The sequence below is a fragment of the Ruditapes philippinarum genome, unplaced genomic scaffold (genome assembly GCF_026571515.1).
Source record: "Ruditapes philippinarum isolate M1 unplaced genomic scaffold, ASM2657151v2 ctg20_1_1_1_1, whole genome shotgun sequence".
Lineage (NCBI taxonomy): Eukaryota > Metazoa > Mollusca > Bivalvia > Venerida > Veneridae > Ruditapes > Ruditapes philippinarum.
In genome coordinates, this window is record NW_026860204.1 from 406,832 (window position 1) to 431,581 (window position 24,750).

Consider the following 24,750-nt stretch of genomic DNA (forward strand, 5'->3'; position numbering starts at 1 on the left):
ATTATTATACCATTTACATAGTAATAAACAGGAATTTTACAGAAACTTGTGAAATCGTATTTTGATGAAATCTTAAGCAATTACATTTAAATATACTTCCATTTATTTTAATTACAAAAGAAAGAAAGTCTGATTATGTAGAATTTCTTTTTTGTTTTCGATTAATGGAAACAAAGAAAAAGGTGAGTAATTTGAAGAAAAGTGGTTTTTAATTGAATTTTGATACGTTCTGGTATATGAGAAAACATGAAATAACAGTTAATGTCCCTTAAAGGCACATTATACCTCAGAAATGAATAAATTTCGACTTCTTAAGAAATGACAAACATGCATTTAATTATATTTAAATACGGGTTTTAGGGCATGTAAGATGCTTGTTGCCTGAAGGAAGTAGACTAAATGTGAAATAATATGTCATGAAAGTAGCAAAATGTAAATAAAATAGTATTGTGACTCCTATAAAAATTTTAGATCATTATAAATGTACTTATTGCCAAATAGCAACAGAAGAAAAAGAACGATGAGGTAATTGACCGATGAGTTACATTTAAGAAACTATAAAAGTACACCAAAAACTGAAAAGTTTTTGAGAAATAAAAATAAATCATTTCAGGAGCATAATGTGCCTTATTTAAGGATGTTTTTTCCAAAGAAACGTTTTGCTGATTTTATGTTCACGTAATTAGAAAAATCCGGAAAATGTGTAAGAGCAAAACAAAGACACAATATGAACATCTTGACCTACTACGGTTACACTGTAGAAGCATGTACCATTCCTTTAAGTTATAAACCACACGGGAACGAGGTAATTATTACGTGGGAACAATGAAATTATGTCGTGGGAACGTAGTTATATAAAAAAAATGCAATTTTGATGCCTTAATTCTTGAGAGACAACCCCTCAGCCACAAGGGGGAAAAAGCAGTGACAGAGTCTGAAACTGAGACGGTGTTTAACAATTATAACAACTGGTCAACAGAAAAGCTCGAATATGAATAAAAATTTTAACACAACATATTTTTGATATAAAGCCATATTACCTATAAAATATTAATATGTGTACAGTTTTTAAACCAGTTTGTCATAGAAGTTGTGATTTCACCCATTAAAGATAAAAATAGCCTTTTATGCGTTAGTCACGCAGTACAAATATGCTTATAAATACTACAAAATCCGTCATTTATAGCACATAACCTAAGAATATTACTTGAACCCTTTAACTTTCCTTTAAATCTTTGTACATCAAGTTTGATTTTCTTAAAATATTTTGTCATGAAGCTTTAATATGAAAAAAATCATTTTCTCCTAATTTGAAGTTTATGGTCGCCTTATTAGAAAAATCTGATCCAGCTAAATAATAAACAATGTCTAATGAAAGAATTCGCCTTATGACCGAGGGTAAAATAGTTCTTTTTCTAATGAAAGTCATCATTTTACAGAATTCAAATTAATAGTTTTTATTGCAAATGTTATTTTCAGTGTCATTTTTTTATTATAATGATAATTAATATTGTATGAAATTACATATGACTTAATTAATTGTATTTACTTAAAAGTAATAATGTTTTGTCTCGTATAAATGCTATTAAACATAAACAGAATTTAATCGCTATATTGTTGAAGGGTTTTTATTAGCTCACCTGAGGACAATGTCCTCAATGTAAGCTTTTGTGATGGCTCATTGTTCGTCGTCCATCGTCCGTGCGTGCGTGCATGCGTCAACAATTTTTCTTTCAACAACTTACAAAAATCTTAATAAATCTTCTTTTTAAAAAAAGACAGAGCTACAGCTTAGATATTTGGCATGAAACATCCTCTAGTGCATGTCTACCAAATTTGTTCAAATAAAAGCCCTAGGGTCAAAATTTGCCCCGCTACAGGGGCCGTTGATTTTCCTAATATGTATATACTAGTAAAAACTTTAAAAAATCATCTTGTGAAAATCAAAAAGAGGTAGAGCTTAGATATTAAGCATGAAACATCTTCTAGTGAGTGTCTGCCAAGTTTTTTCATATAGATGCCCTGTGGTCAATATTGGCTCCGCTCCAGGGGGTCATTGATTTTCCTTATATGTATATTGTATAAACAAAATAAACATTTTTTGTGAATATCCAAAAGATCTAGAGTTTAGATATTTGGCATGAAACATCTTTAGTGGATGTCTACCTAACAGCCCTAGGGTCAAAATTGGCCCCGCCCAAGGGGGTCATTGATTTTTGTAAATAGTAGAAACTTAAAAAATCCTCTTGTAAAAATCCAAAAGAGTAATAGCTTAGATATTTGGCATTGAACATGTTCTAGTATATAACTACCATGTTTGTTGAAATAAAATTCCTAGGGTCAAAATTGGCTCGCCCCGAGGGTCATTGATTTTTCTTATATGTACCTTTTCGCGATGTTTTAATTCTTGCATTTTCTTCTGGGGTGAAAAAGGACTCCACTTTAACATATTTCTTAGGAGAGCGATCCAGGGCCCTCTGGGCTCTCTTGTTTTATTTATTGTTTGCTCGTCTGTTTCAAAAACAAGTCAACTTATTATGATGGCTGCGTCGTCGTGCACAAAAAAACAAACATTTTATTATCAGGTGGTATTATATTTCAATTTTGATTGGCTTAGGGTAGGCGGTGAACGGTTAGAAATTGTCAAGGAACAGCGACAATAGAAAACGTCAGAGGTTAAAACATTAACATGAAACTTAAAAAAACATGAAGTATATGTCTTGCTCACGAAAGTACCATCTTATCAAAGATTGATTTTTTTATGGCATGTATTTAACGACCTATTTTATGTACGAATTAGTACCTTTAAAATGTGGTAAAAACTTGCACACAGCTAATCCAATCAGAATAGATTTTATATTTGGCTAATTTGATAACTGTCGCTAATTTAGATGATGTTTTTGCTAAAGCAAAGACAAGTGTATCCTCTAGAGATGCGATGTCGTAAAAGAAGTGGAAAACGTGCAAAGGTTGTTCTAGTACTAACCCGGAAGGAGCTATACATAGGAATTTGATTTTTTAAATGTTCATTTCTGTTGCACATCGGGGACTGATAATTGTATTTTTTGCACATCGGGGACCGGTTATTGTCTGTAAGTTTCGCGCTTTTATTGTTTTTTTATAAAATTATGTATCCTCAATTACTAAAAGCATCCAAAATGACGTAAACAAGTTTGGTAGAAAAATAACAGGGTTATGGGAAATAGCAATTCACGTGCAAACAAGTTATCGTGCATAACACAAGCTGGCCACCATACACCACAGGCTGATTATCTTAAATGATAAACAGCACGAAGTTGTAAAGATATCATTTTAAAGTCGAGAACTCGTTTTTGTCGCGTAAGAATATCTTAAAGAAAATTGTTAACAGCCTTAATAGAGACTATCTTTAGAATTGTGATATCAACATTAGATTTCAAGACGTCTTTCGGAAATGTATGCATATTATCTTTAGCAATTATCAACTGGAATAATTACGAACATAACTTTATTGCGATAAACGTTCTGATAAGTTAGTTCATGGACTAATGATATGATCTCTTTTTTATATCAACAAGAAAACCGTGATTAAAGAGATTTTTTTTTCCTATCAATGTCTTCAAACTCATAGATCATATGGGATTAGTAGTCGTTCACTTGCGAATAAATTGGTAATAACAGATTAGTTATGCGGAAAAAAGCCGGTTTGTTGAATCAACCGCCGAAATATGACCAAAAAAAACTTGTTAAAATCGGTGTTTATCATCAGTTTATTAATTATAAGAAAATAAAAAACCTGTCTAATATTTTACATTATACAGTGAAACCTCCAAAGATGGACCCTTACTAAATCAACCACCTCTTTATAACAATCATAGTTTTTTTCAACAGTAAGACCTCTTACTATATAGATATTTAATCCTTTTAGAGAAACACCTGTTTGCAACAACCTTGATATTTGTCTCCCAAAGGGTATTGCTTTGCAGAAGTCGGTCTGTACCTTTGTAAAGACGCCTTTTTTTCTAACATCAGATACAAAAGATACGAAACCATTTTCAATGCAAGTGGAAATAAATTCATTTCAAATCAAGATTAAGTTATTTACAAACAACGAGCCACTAACAATTATATGACACTATTAATTGTAAGAAAAGATGGTATTTTCGACAATTTTCTTGAGTTGTTGCGGCAAGATTAGCATTTAAATGACCCTTGTGACGCAATAACGCTCAATAAATAAGTTTAGTTAGTTTGTGTCTGAGATATAAAACACTTTTATGGCAAAAGAAATCAGTAACTGGAGAACAATGTATAAAAGTACATACAAAAGTACATAAATGTTATGTCTTTTTATGTATTTTATTTTAAGCGGGTTATATATAAATGTACAAATGCAAGATTTAAGCATGTTGTATCCACTTTTTTTACCTTCGACAATTTTGCTGGTCCTAGAACAGCCTAATCTCAAAATTACCTTATGTTTAAGGTCGCCATGTCCCTTTTTGTAAATAAAAGATTGTCTTCTTTAAACATAGTGAAAGTTTCTTAACGATTATGTGTACTCACCGTACATATAATATGCTTAACTTTTGAATTAATATGAAAAAGATGTTTTATTATTGTAAAAAATATATGATTCCACAAGAAAACATCCACGTTTGCTTGGATTTTAGATAAAACATAAAGTGTTGTAGTTAACTAGATAGTAAAAAATGAATACGAATCATTTCACAATAGTGATTATAATCCAAAAATAATTGTGAATGTTCACATTGATTTGAAAAAAAATGATTTCGAAAAATAACCTGATGATGCTCTGCTTTACAAAATCCGAATGATTTCATGGCTTGGACTAAATTGCATTTTCGTAAAAGTGCGCAGAGTCTGCTGTGTGTTTTTGCCCCGGAGGCTGTTGTCAATTACCCTCATGTCAATTACAGATTTAGATTAAGATTATTTGTCTCTGTATAGAACGAAAACAGAACAAGGATCTGTTTTCTACAGTGAGTACTTCACAAATTAAAGTTAGATTGCATTGTATGTTTAAGGAGCACGAAAAATGAATCGGTAAATACCGACTAGTTTCGGATAATATCGTATAGAGCCGAAGCCGCTCTCGCCTTTTTTGACTGGTCTCATAACTTCTATTTTTAATACATTTGTGGCACGTGAAGGGGTGTTTTGCCATGATGACGTCATTGTTTTGTATAAAAAAATACCAATATGGCAGTCGGACAATATACTCCTCATGACCTTTAATCCTTTACTTCGGGCTTGTACTTCAATTTAGTCAAAAGTTAAGTAATAAATATTCATTCTGTTATATTAATATCAACAGTAACACTTCTTTCGCTCAACGGTGTATATCTGAATAAGATTTAATTGAATCAGATTGAGAAATGCGTCAGTTATAAGACGCATCTGTTAATTAAAAAACACGATAATAATGTTGCGCCAATCTTGATAATGGGACTTGTAATAGAGAAATCCAAATAAATAATCTTTGTGGTTTCAACATCCGCATTAAACGTGTCCATAGCTGACAGTTGTTGTTGTATTTTTATTCTTATCCGCTCACCAATCAGCGTGTCGATTATATATAAACTATAATTGTCACACATATTTTTCTTTATTTGTAACAATAGGTCATTTTTGCTTTAAATCTTGTATTTATTGCAGTCGGAAATACAATAGAGATGTACTATATTTTTTAATCACAAACAAGGTGCGGAGTGAGAAGGAAGGTGATTAAAATACAGCTACAATAAAAATAGAACAACGTCCTGATTGGTTGTATTAAATATAGCAAGTATGGAGCCATATAAAACAAAATAATATAAAAAAAGACAATATCTCTTTCAAGATGACAAAAAGTGTCAACGCAAAATAGCAATGATATCTAAAGAATTTGAATAAACATCAACAAAAACCTGACATATTTCTGAGAAGACATAAAGAGGAAATCTTTCTCTCAGTGTTGCCCCATTTAAACAACTTCATAAAGATACTGAGAATTTCCCCCATTAACTTTTTGTTTTGCTGTTTACATTATCAAATTCAACACAAAACAAAATTATAAAAGACTTCAAAAGTTTTTAAAGTATCTTGAATTTAGGAAGAGAAAAACGAATATGCCATAATAACCGACGCAATAAATGTTTTGAATGAATTAAAAAATAAAACTAAGTTGTTTGAAAATTTCTAAAGTGAACTTGCTTCAACGAAAGTGCCTTTCGAGACATATTATGGTGAACTAGTTTCAATAAACGTGCATTTCGAGACATAGAATAGTGAACCAGTTTCAATAAAAGTCTCTTTCGAGACATATAATAGTGAACTCGTTTCAATAAAAGCGATTTCGAGACATAAAATGGTGAACCTGATTCGATAAAAATGTCTTTTGAGACATAGAATAGTGAACATGTTCCAATAAAAGTGTCTTTCAATACATAGAATAGTGAACCAGTTTCAATGAAAGTGTCTTTTGAGACATAGAATAGTGAACATGTTCCAATAAAAGTGTCTTTCAATACATAGAATAGTGAACCAGTTTCACTGAAAGTGTATTTCGAGAGATAGAATAGTGAACCAGTTTCAATGAAAGTGTCTTTCAATACATAGAATAGTGAACCAGTTTCAATGAAAGTGTATTTTGAGAGATAGAATAGTGAACATGTTCCAATAAAAGTGTCTTTCAATACATAGAATAGTGAACCAGTTTCAATGAAAGTGTATTTTGAGACATAGAATAGTGAACATGTTCCAATAAAAGTGTCTTTCAATACATAGAATAGTGAACCAGTTTCAATGAAAGTGTATTTTGAGACATAGAATAGTGAACATGTTCCAATAAAAATGTCTTTCAATACATAGAATAGTGAACCAGTTTCAATGAAAGTGTATTTCGAGACATAGAATAGTGAACCAGTTTCACTGAAAGTGTATTTCGAGAGATAGAATAGTGAACATGTTCCAATAAAAGTGTCTTTCAATACATAGAATAGTGAACCAGTTTCAATGAAAGTGTATTTTGAGACATAGAATAGTGAACATGTTCCAATAAAAGTGTCTTTCAATACATAGAATAGTGAACCAGTTTCAATGAAAGTGTATTTTGAGACATAGAATAGTGAACATGTTCCAATAAAAATGTCTTTTAATACATAGAATAGTGAACCAGTTTCAATGAAAGTGTATTTCGAGACATAGAATAGTGAACCAGTTTCAATGAAAGTGTCTTTCGAGACATAAAGTAGTAGACCAGTTTCAATAAAAGTGTATTTCAAGACATAGAAAAGTGAACCTGTTTCAATAAAAGTGTCTTTCGAGACCAGTTTCAATTAAAGTGTATTTCAATACATAGAATGGTAAAAATGTTTCAATAAAAGTGTCCTTCGCTACATAGAACAGTGAACTTGTTTCATGGAAAGTCACAGCATTTTTTTTATGAATTACATAATTATATAAATGTTGCATATAATATATAGGTATATTTTGTTTATTTTAGGTATCACAGGGAACGTGTCGATAGATGCAAATGGTGATAGAAATGCCGATTATTCATTGCTGGACATGGATCCGGAGACCGGTGAATTTGAGGTAAAATCTTGATGAAACCAACCTACATTATATCATGATTTCTTTTTAAATACACGCTTTTCTGTAAAACTAATAATAGGGCCTATATTAATTCTACTTGCCCCTCACCGCTGTGGGTTCGAATCCCGTCTTTGGATTATTTCATGTGTGGAATCTATCCAGCTAGCTCACGGAACGTTGATGGTTCTACTCAGGTGCCCGTTCGTGCCTGAAATAATTCACGAAATGGCATCGGTGGTCTTCCTCCACCAGTTAAACTTAAACGTCGCCATATGATCTATACTGTGTCGTTGTTACGTAAAACCCATATGAATTTTATGAAAACTTTAACGTTTGTTAAGACATTGACTTAATCTATAACTACAGAATCTGATAATATATTACTGATTTCTCTCTCTCTTTATTCATAAGGTGGTCGCAAATTATTTTGGAAACACCAAACAGTATGAACCGGTTCCAGGAAAGCATATTCGATGGGCGGGGAACTATGACCACGCCCCGCCAGACACACCCAAATGCGGCTTTGATAATTCCAAGTGTCCTCCGGACGGTAAGTTGTATTTAATTCATAAAATCAATTATCAGTATTACTATTTAATTTAGAAATTGTAACAGTCTGCTCAATACAAAAACGCATTGCAGTGTCATAATACAGGAAGATTTGTATTAAGGAAAGCCCTGATTTAAGTAACCTCCGAAATACAGGTTTTCCAGTAGCTGTTTTCTTATTTATAGGTCTGAAACATGTCCCTTGTTAAAATAATAAATGAAAACATTTTGTAATGTATGAAGCCATATTTGATGTGTACGTTTTACATTACATTACATTAATGATATCCATCGATCACAATTACATTTTCGCCAAAGATAATTTCTTTCTAAAATGTCATTACATCATAAGGTTTCCATCCATCAGTTTTTTGTGTTAATTTTTTTCCTTCTTTTTTCTATGAATGGATGAATGGTCGACTTGAAAGACCCATTAAGCCCTGAAAATGTTGTTATTTTCAATACATTTCTTGAGTGCTGTCATTATTTTTGAACCGGTGCAAATGATTACCAACAGCTTAATGATTGATGTAACTATTTTTGTTGTTTTGGTGTATTTTTTCGCGCGTAGACTTATTAATCGGGTTGTAAAACGGCGTTTCTCAGAAACGTATGAATTTCCTGCACTATTTTATCCTTTTGGAAACAATCGTTTTGACAAGAAAAACAGCTTTATGTTTATTTCCTATTTTTAGCGTTTTGCTTTAACAGCATATAGCGACCGTATAATGCATAATTGATTTTTAAGGGAAGGAACTTCATTAAATATGTAATATTTTCATTCTTTCAGACTAAACTGTCAAAATCACATCAGTTTTGTCACTCACGAATTTTCCATGCTGTAATTTATACGTAAAGCGTCTGTGAGAATTGTTAATTCGTATATTTATTACATTTTTGTGAGGTTACAAGCCACTAAATTATCATCCATCATGTATTTTATATCCGCTAGCCAGTCACGTCTGGTTTGAATGCCGCCAGTTTGGAACCAGCGGAAATAAATTCTCTTCCACCAACAACAAATGCTTAGCGCGTTTTCGCTCTATACAAACATATAAAATTCTGATTTGCATCTTTAGAATAATTTGTTACCAAATTCAATTTACAAGTTATTACTTTCTGCCAAAAATTGAACGGTTTTTTTTTCACTTAAACATAAAACAAGTTTTTAATGATGAAACAATAACGTACAGGAAAATTGTTTGTGGTTTAGAAATTGTTTTCAAAAGGTCCCCTTTTTCTTCCCCCCCCCCCCCCCTCCCATTTTTATACTTGTAAACATTGAACTTTGATGTCTTTCTGGATTATGTAATTGCCATCATATATTTCAATAAATGAATGTTTGATAGAAAAAGGTGTTATGCTGCATTTTAAGGTCTTTTAAAGGAGCACGCCTCCAGATTCCTGGTACTTGTCAAGAACATTTTGAAAATGTATTAATATATTAGAAATATTGTGAAGTCAACATTGAATTTATTTTCACTTTCCAAGCGGCACTTACAACCCATGTTAATAACTAAAAAGATATCAAAATATGCCAAAAAAATGCCCAAACGCATTAGTAATATATATGGTTGGAAAATACTGCAAAAATGGTCATCAGTCGCACATAACATGAACATTATTACCTGTGTCTTGAATCTTTTTACTTACTACATGTATCTAGACCTTGACTTAATACATGTATCTAGATAACATCTAAGTAAATTTTTGTTTGATTTTTGTTTAAAAATTTGATTACATAAAATAGTTTGTCTCATGGTGACGCATGCTGCTCTAAGTTTGAGTAAAATCGTATTGATTAAAGCGAGATTCTCTCATTACATGTCCACCCGCTCATCCTTTTATCAATAATATTTCACTTGCAATATGTTCTTTACTAAGCTATTTGCTATATAAAGCGCGCACGTGATTAACGATGACGTTATGGTCAAGTCATTCCAGCAAAAATATCATATTTAGCGTCATAACGATATACAATTCCATAGTTTTAAAATGACGTAAATCGCACTCAATCTGTTAAACCAAATAGTCTACCAGTATTATATATGAAACGACAGGTATCGTGTTTAAGCCTTTGTGTTTCATCACCTTTAACATTTGAATTCATTAAATATCAAACGCTTATCTAACTTGATTTTTTTTCAGAACCATTTCCGGAGTATGGCATAGTGATTATTGTCCTAGGATCTTTGCTGTTGTTAGTGGTAGTTGCAGCATTCTTCATATATCGGTGAGTTGGACTTCCATTTTTTTCAGGGCATGGCTTTGTGTAGTCCATTTTCTAGGTGGAGTTAATGGTGTCATTATACATAAAAACACGATCCGTATATTCTAATATCAGTGTTGAAATGTAGCTACTTCGAGTGTCTTATTGTTGCATAAAAACTGTGCACACAAGTATACAAAAAAGGAAGAGGAAACGCACCGTTGGTTGCACGATTTTTATTATGCTTGTTTCGGGGCGCAATGTCTTTTACGTGACTTGCAATGACGGCCCGGCTTTTTCATAATCAAAACAATAAACGCTCTGGCACATTAAAAGCATGATGTAAGCGGATTTAAATTAATTCGTCCTATAAATGTTAATACACGACATAGATGCACGACATCATATTTTGAAAATGTAATAACGTTAAATTGCGAAAATGCGAAAAAAAAATCAATTCTTCTCCGAGGAATAGAACAGATAAATGCCGGTGCATCTAGTTCACGCTATGTGAAATATTTTGTGATATTATTCTACTATAATAACATAACCCATTTTTTCATACTTTTTCTGAGAATTTAATGTTAAAGCAATATTATTTTTTAATCATTGTAAAATTTATTTTGGGACATACTCGAGCTGTTTATATGATGACAAAAGTTTACTGAGAGACACCATGTCGAAATTTTTCTGTCCTCTAAGAAGTTCTGAACAGCCTTATTATCTGTTGTATTCGTGACGACAATTATATCCATGGCGATTATAATGCGCATGCGTCAAAATGGTAGCACTTTTTTGAAAACGGTTAAAAATTTGTGAAAAAAAAGGATTTAAAGTAGTTTTTCTAGTGATTTTGGATTTGATTTATAGCTGAAAATGGATATAAATAAGTAAAGTTTATATAGTATGGGAAATAAAAAACGGAAGAATAGAAATAGCAGTGGAACTGACGTTGAAGAAATCAACAATAGAAAGGTATCTAAACAAAGAGGCCCGTCTGGTGATTTAGATATTAATATTTCTGTGAGCGACATACTTAACCAGACTCATTCCGTTTTATATGATGATAACTCTGATAATAGTGTATTTGACATAAATTCAAAAGTAAAAGTTTTCGAGAAAATGGCGTCCAATGAAAAACAACCAACAAACAAGGATATTATGAAATGTTTAAATGGAATAAGTGACAGATTAGGTGCAGTAGAGAAAAAACTTAGTGCTTTTGACCAGATTGAGAAACAAATTTCTAGTTTTGAAAAAGAGCTTAAATCAATATGGGTGGCTATTGATGATAGGGCAAAGAAGGTCGAAGAGCGAGTGACTAAAATGGAGGATAAGATTGACAGCACAGACATAAGTTCAGCCATATTAGCGGGAAAAGTAGATGAACTTGAAAAGGCTCGTGACAGTATTAAGAGGAGGTGTCTTATCTCAAATCTCAGTCAATGAGGAACAATCTTATCTTCACCAATGTACCTGAAGACAACTCTAGCGGCAATGAGCAAACGGAAGTGACCGAACGTAAATTACGGAAACACCTCATGGAAGCCTTGAAGGTTGCCAAGGAGACAGCTGACAATATCCGCCTCGAACGTGTTCACAGATCACCAGGTCAGCCCATACCTGGGAAAACCCGGACTATTGTTGCCAAATTTACATTTTTTAAAGACCGCGAGCTAATTAGAAGACAGTGGAAACATTTGAATGACACACCTTATAAAATGTACGAGCAATTTCCACAGGAAGTGATTGAAAAGCGTAGGAGACTAGTGCCAAGAATGAAAGGCCGCCAGAGAGAATGGGAAAAGGTCATGGATTTGCATATGATACGCTGTTCATCGACGGTAAGCCTGTCCGGGAGTAGGGATGCGCCGGAGGTGAGCTAGCTATCTTGTCATGGAACGTGCATGGATTAACATCTGACAAAAAGACTCATAAAGACTTTGTAAATATCATTTCAAGTCACGATATATGTTTTTTGTATGAATCTTGGACAAATTCTAGTAGTAATATTTCTTTAAATGGGTTATTTCATTCAATTGTTTTATAAAAATTTCAAAATAGGGGTGCGCGAAGATGCAGTGGTGGGGTTATTTTGTATTTTAAAGAGCATTTAAAAGATGGTATACAAGTAATAAAAATCACCATGATACAATCATTTGGCTTAAACTTGATCGTAATTTTTTCAATACTAAAGAAGATATTTATGTGTGTGGTGTATATATATGGGGTGCAGACTCACCTGCGTACAATACTTTAAATGTTGATTTGTTTGATTTATTAGAAAATGATATATTTTTATACGACAATTTAGGGGCTGTGTACATTCTAGGAGATTTCAATAGTAGAGTAGGAAATAAACATGATTTTATTATACATGATACTTTGAATAATGTTTTTGATGATATAGATTATGACCCCGATAATAGTTCATGCAGGGCCTCAATAGACTGTAAACATAAACAGCCATGGTATAAGATTATTAGATCTTTGTAAATCATCTTGTTCACGAATAGTTAACGGTCGTATCGGGGACACTAATCATCATACTTTTATTTCGCATAACGGGGCATCTGTTATAGACTATTTATTATGTAACGAACGCAATTTTTCACTGATCAATAATTTTAGTATATTGTCATTCAATGAATGGAGCGATCATGCCCCCTTACAATTGAAAAATATCATGCAACAATACACCTGATAAAGATATTATATTTACAGAAATTAAATACAAATGGAATGATTTATATAAACAACAGTTTAGATCAGGAGTCATTGCTAATTTACCTCTATTTAATAATATTGTTAATGATTTAGAAAATAACAGTCGACAATCTGTCAATAATGCACTTAATAGTTTTACAGATGTATTACGAAATGTTAGTGATCCATTATTTTCAAAAACATGTCAGTTTAAAAATGTTCATTGTTTTGAAGAAGAAAGTTGTATTAAACACGCTGATTGGTTTGATATAGAATGTAGGAATGCACGTAATAAGTATTTAGAATCTTTAAGGATGTTTAATATCTCAAAGACAGATAATTGTAGAATAAGGTTGTGTTGAAAATAAGTCATTTTATAAAAGTATTGTTAGAAAAAAGAAAAGCTTACATTACAGAAAGAAAATGTCTGAGATAGAAAATTTAAAGAAAGGTAAACCTAGAGATTTTTGGAAATATTTTTAAAAAGAAATCGAACAATTTTGAAAAAAATATAACGATAGAACAATTTAAAGAATATTTTTCTAAATAAGTAACGACTTATTTGCTTGTTGCAATGAAGGAAGGCTAATCAGTTTTGTAATAATAATGATTTTATGAAGTCAAATGAAATTTTTCCAGAATTAGATCAGCCAATTACAGTTTGTGAAATTTTAACTGCTGTAAAATCACTAAAGCGTAAAAAAGCGTATGGTAGCGACTGCTTATTAAACGAGTATTTTTATTGAAAGTATAGATATTTTATCAGCTCATATCTGTGATTTATTTAATGGTATTTTAGATTCGGGTTATTTCCCCGATAAATGGACAGAGGGTATTATAATCCCTTTACACAAAAAGGTTTGTCACGATGACGTAAATAATTACAGAGGTATTACTCTTGTTAGTTGTATGTCAAAATTGTTTACTACTGTTATTAATAATCGAATTGAGAAATTTTGTAACGAACATAACACTATTTCGGATGCTCAATTCGATTCCGTAAAGGAAGGTCTACTGTAGATGCTATATTTGTACTTATGTCATTAGTTGAAAAATATTTGAATGAAAATAAAAGATTATATGTTATATTTGTTGATATGATGAAGTGTTTTGATTCTATTGATAGAAATGGTTTATGGTTAAAAATGTATAATTTTGGAATACAGGGTAAATTATTAAGAATTGTTCGTGATATGTACCAGAAAATTAAGTCTTGTGTCAAACTTTGTTCAACTTATTCTGAATATTTCCAATATGCTGTTGGTCTCCGTCAAGGGGAGGTAATGTCACCTCTACTATTTTCAATTTTTGTAGAAGACATTGAATTGTATCTTCAAAACAATCCCGACTCAGGTTTTAATATTAGATGATATTGTTTTAATACTTTTACTTTTTGCAGATGATATGGCAATTATAGGCAAAAGCCCTGAGGAAATACAGGAACTTTTAGATCTTTTGTATTTATATTGTAACAACTGTGGCCTTAAAGTAAATACAACAAAAACTAAAATAATGGTATTTAGAAAAAGAGGTCGTATTTTACCAACTGAGCAATGGAACTATAATGGCCAAAATATTGAAGTAGTTAATGATTTTAATTATCTTGGGACAGTTTTTAATTATACGGGCAATTTTACATTAAATCAGGAATATTTGAGTGGTAAAGCTTTAAAGGCAATGAATGTTCTTCTTTGTAAATTGAAAAAATTTGACCTTTCTCCCAGAACATTTATGTCAGTTATTTGATTCATTTGTTTCATCGATATTAAATTATTCATGTGAAATCTGGGGATATACTAAGTCTAAAGAGCTAGAAAGAATACATTTAAAATTTTGTAAAAGGTTATTAAGAGTTCAACCTAACACTTGTAATGCTAGTGTATATGGCGAACTGGGAAGATACCCCTTATATATTCATAGGTTTGTAAGGATAATAAAAATACTGGTTAAAATTGTAGAACTGATAACATAATCCTTAAGACAGTATATAATCAAGCTCTAGATGATAGCAACAATGGTCATAAAAATTGGGTTTCGAATGTAAAAGAAGCTTTTGAATGATTATGGATTTTCATATGTATTTGATAATGTTAATATTATTGGACAAAAAATATTTTTATTTGAATTTAGAAGTCGTGTTATTGATTCTTTTAAACAGGAATGGTATGCTACTTTAGATAATAGTTCTGTATTGTATATGTACAAAAATGTTAAATGTAGTTTTGAGTATGAACTTTATTTGGATATCTTGCCAAGATGTTTAAGATGTTATTTCTGTAGATTAAGAATGAGTACTTTGTCTCTGAGAATACAAACTGGCAGATATTCTAGAAATAGAATCGTTTAGAGAAGAAAGATATTGTTTATGCTGTAATACCTCAGACATTGAAGATGAATTTCATTTTGTTTGTATATGTCGTTGTTAATTCAGAGTTAAGAAAAAAATATTTGAAATTAAATATAGCCAGAAACCCATCAGTTTATAAATTTTTAAACAATTAATGAACTCAAATAATAAATATGATTAATTCAAGTTATCAAATTTGTTAAAGAAGCACTTGCTTTGAGAAACACACTGTTAAATGTTGAGCGTTAAACATCATGATAGCTCATTCTCCTTTTCGTATATCTTTGCTTTTTTAGTTCGTAGTATATACATATTTATCATTTAATTTTCTTGTTACTAGATAAATTAAGCATAAAGAATTTTGAAAATGTCATGATTGCAATTACCATTATATTGACGTTATGTTTGTAAAAATATTGTATTATAGATGATGTACTATGTACAAATCTTAATAAAGTATCTGTTCTGTTCTGTTCTGTTCTGCTAACTCTTCACGACGCTTAACGGCTTTGAGGCGATTATCGTCTTGGTGACGATAACCGTCTAAGTGACAATAACCGTCTTTATGACGATTACCGTCTTCGAGGCGACTACTGTCTTCGAAGCGTTTATTTGTTTCTTAAGATTATCGTCTTAATGGCGAAAACTAATCCATATTGTTGTGATATCGGCTCGGAGAATTGTAACAATATTTGTAAATATATTTTAATAACACAGGTTTCTTGTCATATTTTTTATAGTTTATAAACTATTTTCACTGCACTTCTTTCCGCCTTTGAAAGATGATTGAGTATATCAAATTTGTGTGTACAACTGGCTTCCTTTTTCTAATGAGGATTATTAAAGCCAATTTTTGTTGTATTTTAACTGGTTGAATGGCGACCGGAAGTAACAAGCGCTGCGTAACAAAACAAGGCGCTATGCGGGAAAATAATATAACATGAATGGCTTGTTGAATTTTGCTTATGTCGGTGCTAGGGGGCGTGGACGGTAACTTGCACTTTCCAGTTCCGCCCATGAACAACCTCAGACAAACCGAGCCTGCAACATTTTTAATTTTTCCAGTTTTTTTTTTTTACTTTGTTAAGGTTTTTAATTCTCTCTATTTTGTTGGATATCGAAAAGACAACAAGATGCAATGGATATAACTCGGCCACCGTAGATACACGTATTGAACTTTGCATTCTTACAAAAAAACTCAAAGCAACCAATCACCGCCCGCCACGTGTTTGGATTCATTTTAGCTTATGTCATTGTATTAGATTGCTTTCAAATAAAGAAATACTTATTAGTCGTATAAACCACATATTGCATTGTATCGTATAATGTAGCATTATTAATTCTTTATTAACTTTCATTATGTACTTTTATATATAAACTGTATAATATATATACAGTTCAATATTATTTTAATAAGCTTTTTATCATTTTCTTTCAATTTAAAAGGACAATTGTGTTCTAACATATTGTATTCAGCGTTAATGAAAACTTGAACAATCTCCTTTGATCATTTATGAAAACATCTTTCTATAAATTATTGTTGATTGTTGTTGTTGTTGTTATTTTGTTGTTCAAGAGCTTGCTTTGTGCAACATTGCTATAAACTTATCATTTATTTGTGTATAGTTTTATAATATGTTTTATCATTTAAGTTAGCGTGAAATGTTTCAGCATTTTACAGATTCAATGAAATTTCTTTATTTCAGTATTTTCTTTTTATTGGTACTTATTATCATTCAAGCATATTGTGGCAGATTTTAAGTCGTCCTGGGCGTCTTTTAAAGAAGTAGTTATTCGAGAAATAGTAGGAATTACATTTAAAACAAATATAACTAGATGGACAAAATAATTTAAGGGGTTTTCTTTTCTTTAAAAAAAGGCAAAATATATTGCACGATTATACCCCAGTTAATTGTAATACCGTTCCTTTCGCAACATACCCCATCCCTCTCCCCTCTACCGTTTCTTCTAAAGTGACGCAGTTGGTATCAGGAAATACTACAAATGTTGAATACTAGTACTTTCAAAATGCCTTCTTAACTATTGGGTTAATGCAATTGTTTTAAGTTTTGCACCAAAAATAGCTTGGGATATAGTTTAATACCGTTTTACATGTACTATTAATCGTTCCCGGCAGAAGGGAGTCTTTACCGGATGGACGAGGTTTGATTGTCCTCAAGCCAAAAGATCTCGTTTTTCTGTGGGGTTGAAATGCGTGGTTGCTTGTCATCAAGCCAATAAGCTCCCTTTTCTGCGGGACTTTGGGGGGTGTGATTGCATATTCACAGTGCACAAAAAAAAACAACCTATATGTGCAATACATTTCTGTTTATGTAATATAAAACCATCTGAATTTGGCTGTCAAATAAAGAAAAACAATTCGAGACTGCACAGGCACAAGTTTAATATTGTTTGAAGATAATCTTAGAATATTAGAAAGCCCGTCTAGGTGTCAATACATATTAAAGAAGATGAACGAACGTTGGCCAGTTTTATATGGGATATCCCTTCATAAAAATTAAAATGGGGGTTTTAATTTATTGTCTTGGTTTAAAATAAATAAAATTTATGTCAACAATAATAAAATTTTTAAAAGGACAAATTGTGCGTTTGTCTGCAAAACTTTAACCTGTAGATTGCCCGTAAATGCGGAAACGGGAAAAGTAAACGAGAAAAAATATATGTCAGTAAGACGTAAAGCAATTATAGATTCTTAAGGAAAATTTTGTATCTCTATATTTAGATATATTTCTCGGCATTTTGATGGCTTATTACTGATAAGTACGGACGTCTTTTATATTTTGTTTTAAAAATAAATTCTGGTCAACGCATTAGTTTCGGCAGTGGTCGGTTATCTCCGTGTGTACTCGTCATAAAAGTTCTGCGGTTCTACCGTACATGCTTTTTGTTTTGTTTGTTTTATGATAATGATGATGATGATGATGATGATTAATTTTATTATTATCATTATTTATATTATTATTATCATTATTATTATTATCATTATTATTATTATTACTTTACGATTTTGGCTATTTTAATTAAATTTGTTTCCCTTCACCCGTATGACTTCTTTAACGTTTTTACTGTAATCTAGATCGGTGACACCAACTATATCTTTTCATGCATTTGTTTTTCAAAATCAATGTAATCTATATTTTTCTGGCCAATAGCTATGAAAGTAGAAAATGACAAGTTTGGGCATATACATGTATATTTACAACTTCTACTACATACTAATTTCTGTCCTTTTATAAAGTCATTGTCTTTCGCGGTAATTGGAGTTCTTCACAAAGGAGGTATTAATTCGTCTGCTTTTCGTCACGAGCGAGAATTAAGTCGATAACTGTCGTCATAACAACATTACAGTTCCCCGGATGCAACTTTGGCACAGTCAAATTTAATGCCCGTCACGAAGAAGCGTTATCATCCTCGCGCGGAGAGCGCTTACATTGTATCAAATACTCATTGAATTACTATTATCAAAATTTGGTCCCTTATATTGTCATTTGGGTGTTTTTTGGAAGATAAATTTTGATTTTAACCCATTTTGGATTCCTCGGGAGGAATTATTTAGATGGAAAAGTCTTGTAAAAAAGTACTTCCCCTTGAAAACCTTTTAATTTTAAAAAACCCAAATTTTATCCCGTTTTTAAAAGGGGTTTTTGCTATTTGGAAGAGTTTAAAAATGCGTTAAAAAGGGAACCCCCCCCGAGGTCCAAAAAGAAATAAAATAAAAATTGAATTTCTTACGTAAATAAGCTTCGGCACAGACAATAAGCAAAAAATGATTATGAAATATACTCAGAAATAAAATGAAAATAATCGTAATAATTTGCTATTTTTAGTCCGATTTCTTTTCAATATTTGGTAAAATAGCGGATGATCTGTAATATTGCACTCAAGTAATTGGTCTAAACCTACATCAAATGAAACATTAATCTCATAAACTTATTTCCAGGCCCGTCATGTCAAAAAGATCAGGGAAGTCCCTTTAAGAAATGCTTGACTATAACCTATATTGTTTCAGGCATATCAAGCTGGAGGCGGAGCTAGCTGAAATGAACTGGCGCGTGAAATGGGAAGATATAATGTTAGGAACGATAGAGGGAGAACGAAAAATGAAGAAACAAGCGGCCAGTAACCTTAGCCTTGCACGAGTATGTTTTTATTCATTTCATAAAATGAGCTTTCAGTTGTATGGAAGGAACTTGCTAATAAGTTGCAATTTCTTGCAAAAGATTTTTTTAAAAGTTTTAAAAATTAAAAAATGGGGTGCAAAGTGAGATTTAAGGCATTCTTAAAATTTTTAAACAAAGTTTACGGTTAAAATGTGTAAATTTTTGTATTCTGGGGTAAAAAAGAGAAGAAAAAGCAAATTTTTTTTCGGAACATTAGGCACATAAAAATTGTTGTTTTCTTTCATTTCATATATTAAAGTAAAAATAATTTTGGCAAGGGCCCGAATTCCCCTATGCAACTGAAAAACAAGTTTTCCCTTTACGTAAAAAGTATATTTACATTAAAATTAAAAAAATTTGTTTTTTTTTTTCTATTTTTAACAAAATAAATTCAATATTTTTTTTTTAAAAATGCTATATTGAAAAATCTAATTAGAATGTTATATGATACTATAATAAAACTGATCAATCTGAATTTAGATTCTGAGAGAGTTCAGGTTTTTTAGTTTTCTGTGTTAATAAGGCCTATTGTGATTTTGGATACTCGAACTATAACGAACATTTAATATTGCCTTTTTACGCTGTTATTATACAAATGGTCTGATATCGAATGCTTTAACAATGGTTACATTGTTAAACATTTTTGAATAACTGCAACACATTTTAAGAGTTGCTGGCCGTGAGTGAAATTGTCAAAGACCAAAAAGCAAAAATTGTTTTGAAACAATGGCGTCGTTTTTTGCGTACTTGCTTTGTAATTTTTGCGTCCACTTGCACTAAATACGATTGGAGAAACCATGTTTGCAGACGGAAGATTCCAGTTTTGAGGGAAACCTGTTAATCGAACGAACTCGACCGTCAATGAACAGCACCTGTTGCACATGGTGTAAATGTGGTCAATGTGACGTAGCGGAACGTGAGCGACCGTGTTTGCTGTCGTCATATAGAAAAGTTAGAGGAACGCCTTGAAGATCGTCTGCAAGCGGAACGCTGTATTACGTCAACAAAAGATTTTCAAGACGTTGTTCTTAACCCCCAAGTGTTACTTACTGTGTATATACACGTAATGCTAGCTAAAAAGCAACGAGGGAGCGCGCCATATCAACTGACGCCATAGTAAGTGCACAATTTATATACATTTATATAATTTTGTAAATTTTTTGAATATATATCAAATTACAATTATTGAATATGTCCGGATAAGACAAAAATGATTCCTTTTTTATGCAGTAAAGATAAGACAGTGTTTGGCAGTCGCAAATAGATATATACAACATAATTTACCATTGCAATATGACGTAATTCATAGAAACCTTTTGTCATAGCAAGGTTTCCATACTTATAACTATAAAAACTGTAATTTGATTTATAACATTATTGACTTCTTGTGAAAATTATTTCGTAGAAAATGCGTATTTTTCTTTCATTACTTTGAAAATAACTTTTTTTACTGTTTTTGAATGTCATAAAGGACCATTAAAGTTAAGATTTTTCATTACAAAAAGGTTAATTTTTGTTTTATTATCAATAAAATGACCTTAGTGTAAGGTATTTTAATGTCAGTTTATGAAAAATTTAAGATATTTGATGCTTATGAAACAAATAAATTTGGTATACTATATATTAATTGCGTTTTTATAAAAAAAAGTCTCAAAGTTTCATTGATATACAGGGACCTTGAATGTCAAATAATTCATCAGGCGTATTGTCCGATTTGGAATTTTCCATTACTTCACAATCAATATCTATTATATACATGTAATGCCATAACCCAGCATAAGACGTTACTGGTAATTGGGTCATTTCCAAAAGCGTCGGACAACTTTTGTTATGTATAATTCGCAATGGATTGTGAGATATGATTCGTAAAGAAGTGTCATGTATAATTCATAGTGTCAGTGAGTGTGACGTCATTTCATTGAAAATGGGATTGTTTCATTGTAGTGATATTCGCCTTCAATCATCGTCATACAAAAATGACAATTACAAATCATTTTCAATAAAATCAAGTTTTTTTATGAATAGTATACATTATGAGAGTCTTTCATATTAATTTATGTTTTCACTGTAGTAAAATGTTGCCTGTAGCGTCAAATAAAATTGTTTATTAAATATATTAACTTATTTATTACAAAGAAATGGTAGCAATAAAATCCGTGCTCCTTTTAATTTTATAACTCTAATGGCGCAGATATTTTTGTACTAAAATATTGCAAAAATATAATTATTTGCATTAACTTAAGTGTAACGCCTATAACATAAGACGGACACAGTTTTGGATAGTTTGATTGAATTCATTAAATTTCTTGAGTTAAGAGTGGCGGTATGGCCAAGTGATTAACGCGTCGGACTAGTTATCAAAGAGATTGCTTAAAACTTCATCAGGGAAGCCGTTGATTCCTAAATTAGCAAGAAACTTTACACTCATTGCTGAGTACTGGTTGGTTCCAGGAACGGATTTGAGAGTGTTTTTTGATAAGCTTATAGTTTTCAACACAATCGAACTAAAATAAATTCTTTAAAAAACTAAATTTCCTTAATTTTATGTTTGGGTTTTATTAATTTCTTTAATTTGAAGTAAATCGTTTCATAGCTAATCAAAACTATATCCAATTGAGCAAGTAGCTCATTTACAAGTATACTATTTCATATCATTTATTAAAATTGATTCAAATAATGACACTATATTGAAACTATATTTGAAAGTAAAAACCCAGTTCCGGACAACCATCTTGTTTAAACTATAATTATTAGAAATGCATTAATAATTACTCCAATTTATATAACTAGCTATCTATATTAAACTTTATTTGAAAGTAAAAACACAGTTTCGGACCTCAATCTTGTTAAAACTATTTTAGAAAGTAAGAACACAGTTTGGGATTATGGTACACACTGTACCGCCTTGTTTGTTCCACCTTGCCATAACAGTACAGGAATTTAGAAAAAGAAAAATATGTTAAAACTTTTATGACATCATCTGTGATCAAATCACACGTAATATTTTGAAACTGACTATATTCTGAAACTTACTCAATGTACTTTTTGTAATTTTAATTCCTTTCTAATCAACCAGAGTTTTGCAGATCTTAATTTGCTACCTTGCAATTTGTAGCTGATGACGTAAATACTGACGTCATAACGAGGAAATAGTGACGTTAAAGTGAATTCCTTGTTACGGAGAGTGTGGATCGAGCATGGATGTGTACATTTTGTACTGTATTTTTCCTGTTGCTAATAGCCCACAGCTAGTTGGGTTCCTTTGTTTAATTTCAGCAAGTGTCGACTTATGGCGACCCGACAGTTTCTTTGCTGGCTTCACAGCGGCGAGGTGCTTCAGAGGCAGACGAAGTGGGCCATTCCAGCGTGTGTAATACGAGCAATCAAACTTATGTTTCCGGAAGTAGGAGCGGAAATGACGTCAGGGGATGACGCATGCTCATTGACATTAGAAGACATACTTCCTTTAGAAAACCATTCAGCTGTCTAGTATTGGCTTAAACATTTAAGATCGCAACACAACAACATGTTTTAATTATAGCAATAGTTCTAAGTTCGAAATGTCAGCATTATATAACAAGTTTTTTACGATGTGTTTAATTTTCAGTTTATTGGCGTGTAGGGGTAAGCGGCCTACACATACATGTCTATGCTTATATATTTCTATAATTAGAAGAAAAGACAAACAACAAATGGGTATGGATCAATAGCTAATATAAGATATAGATCTATATTGATATATTTCTTAAATGTAAAAAAGCAATTAGCAAACAAATTCATTCATCTAGAATGGTTTCATAGTCACGAATCAAAGAAAAATCGATACAACATTTTCTCATATCCTTTTAAAATGATTTTAGAATGTTTTGATCTATAAAAAACACCTCCCACAAGTGCAATATGGATGGATAAACATATTTTGATATTTAATCTTCAAAACATGACAAATGAAATTTAAAACATAGATACCCCACCCATTTTTTGTTTGTTTTGAAAGCCAATGTGTATTCAGTTTTCAAAAGTAGCATTAAATTATAAAACAGCTTTGGAATTAAGGATTAAACGGGCATATATATTTTTAACCTTATTGTTTCATATGCTTTAAAAAATTTAAAACAAAAACAAATTTGCTAATATATAATGTCGCAACATATTTACTGCATTTTGTAAACTATTGTATAGGTTATTTATTTTTCAGAAGCTAAAGTAAAACATATTTTATTTACTGAAAAGGAACTAAGTTAAATTCTATTTCTATATTTAATTTTGATGAGATATGCACGTACTAGCGTCTTTTTTGTCAAATATGATCGTATGTCAATTTATTCACTTACGCTCGATATAGTATATATGTGGTAAGAGAACATTCATTTGAGAGTTATTTAAAATACAGTTAAGTTCCGCTAAACTAACCACTAGGAATATTTCAAACGTAGAAATAATTTATAATCTTGACACACATGTAATTATCGTGCAAGGTCTTATATTGTATATCACGTGTCTTTGCCTCTTGTAATTAACATATCTGCTTCATTATCCAGAATTTGGTTCTATATCCATGTGATGTTACATTTTTACGCCTATGTAGGTCTAAAATTAGACTGAAATTTTAAATGAGTTCACATTGATTGTCGTCTATAAATAGACTAGTCTGAATTGATTAGACGCTTATTAAAATTTGTTGGTAAGTATACCACTTCTGACAATTCAAAATGGACTGATTATATAAATAACCGTTCAACAAGCGTTATTGGTTTTCTTTGCTACTGATGACAAGTATAGTAAAATGCATATCAGATCGTTCTAATATTTATATAAAAGTACTATTTGTTGGTCTTCTTAGCGGGACTTTACTGTATTATCTATACATAGGAGTCTAAATTATTGTTTTACAGAACATATCACTGAAGGCATTCCTATTAAATTTAGTATATTTATCTGCATATTCTATTTTTATTTTTGTTTATTTATATATTTGTGTTAATTTCTATACAATATAAACTTATTTTAATTTTTTAATAATATGTATTTTACAGAAATATTGATCATATCATATTACGTAAAACAGTGTTAATGGTGTTCGGCAGTTTCCGTGTATCTACGTACTACATAGATAATTTTCAGTAGAGCATAATATTTGACCATTTTTGAGACGAAATTCTGCATACCAATTTGGAACA

The 24,750-nt window shown here is 31.3% G+C and overlaps 1 protein-coding gene across 1 annotated transcript in view; it reads left to right on the plus strand.

The window, feature by feature from the left end:
- Positions 1 to 24,750, plus strand: part of LOC132759222 (atrial natriuretic peptide receptor 1-like) — a 237,583-nt gene that overhangs the window by 179,712 nt on the left and 33,121 nt on the right. The window contains exons 5-8 of the mRNA XM_060750954.1: positions 7,487 to 7,578; positions 7,990 to 8,128; positions 10,276 to 10,360; positions 19,420 to 19,549. Of these exons, the coding sequence (XP_060606937.1) occupies positions 7,487 to 7,578; positions 7,990 to 8,128; positions 10,276 to 10,360; positions 19,420 to 19,549 (446 nt within the window). The remainder of the gene's footprint in view (positions 1 to 7,486; positions 7,579 to 7,989; positions 8,129 to 10,275; positions 10,361 to 19,419; positions 19,550 to 24,750) is intronic.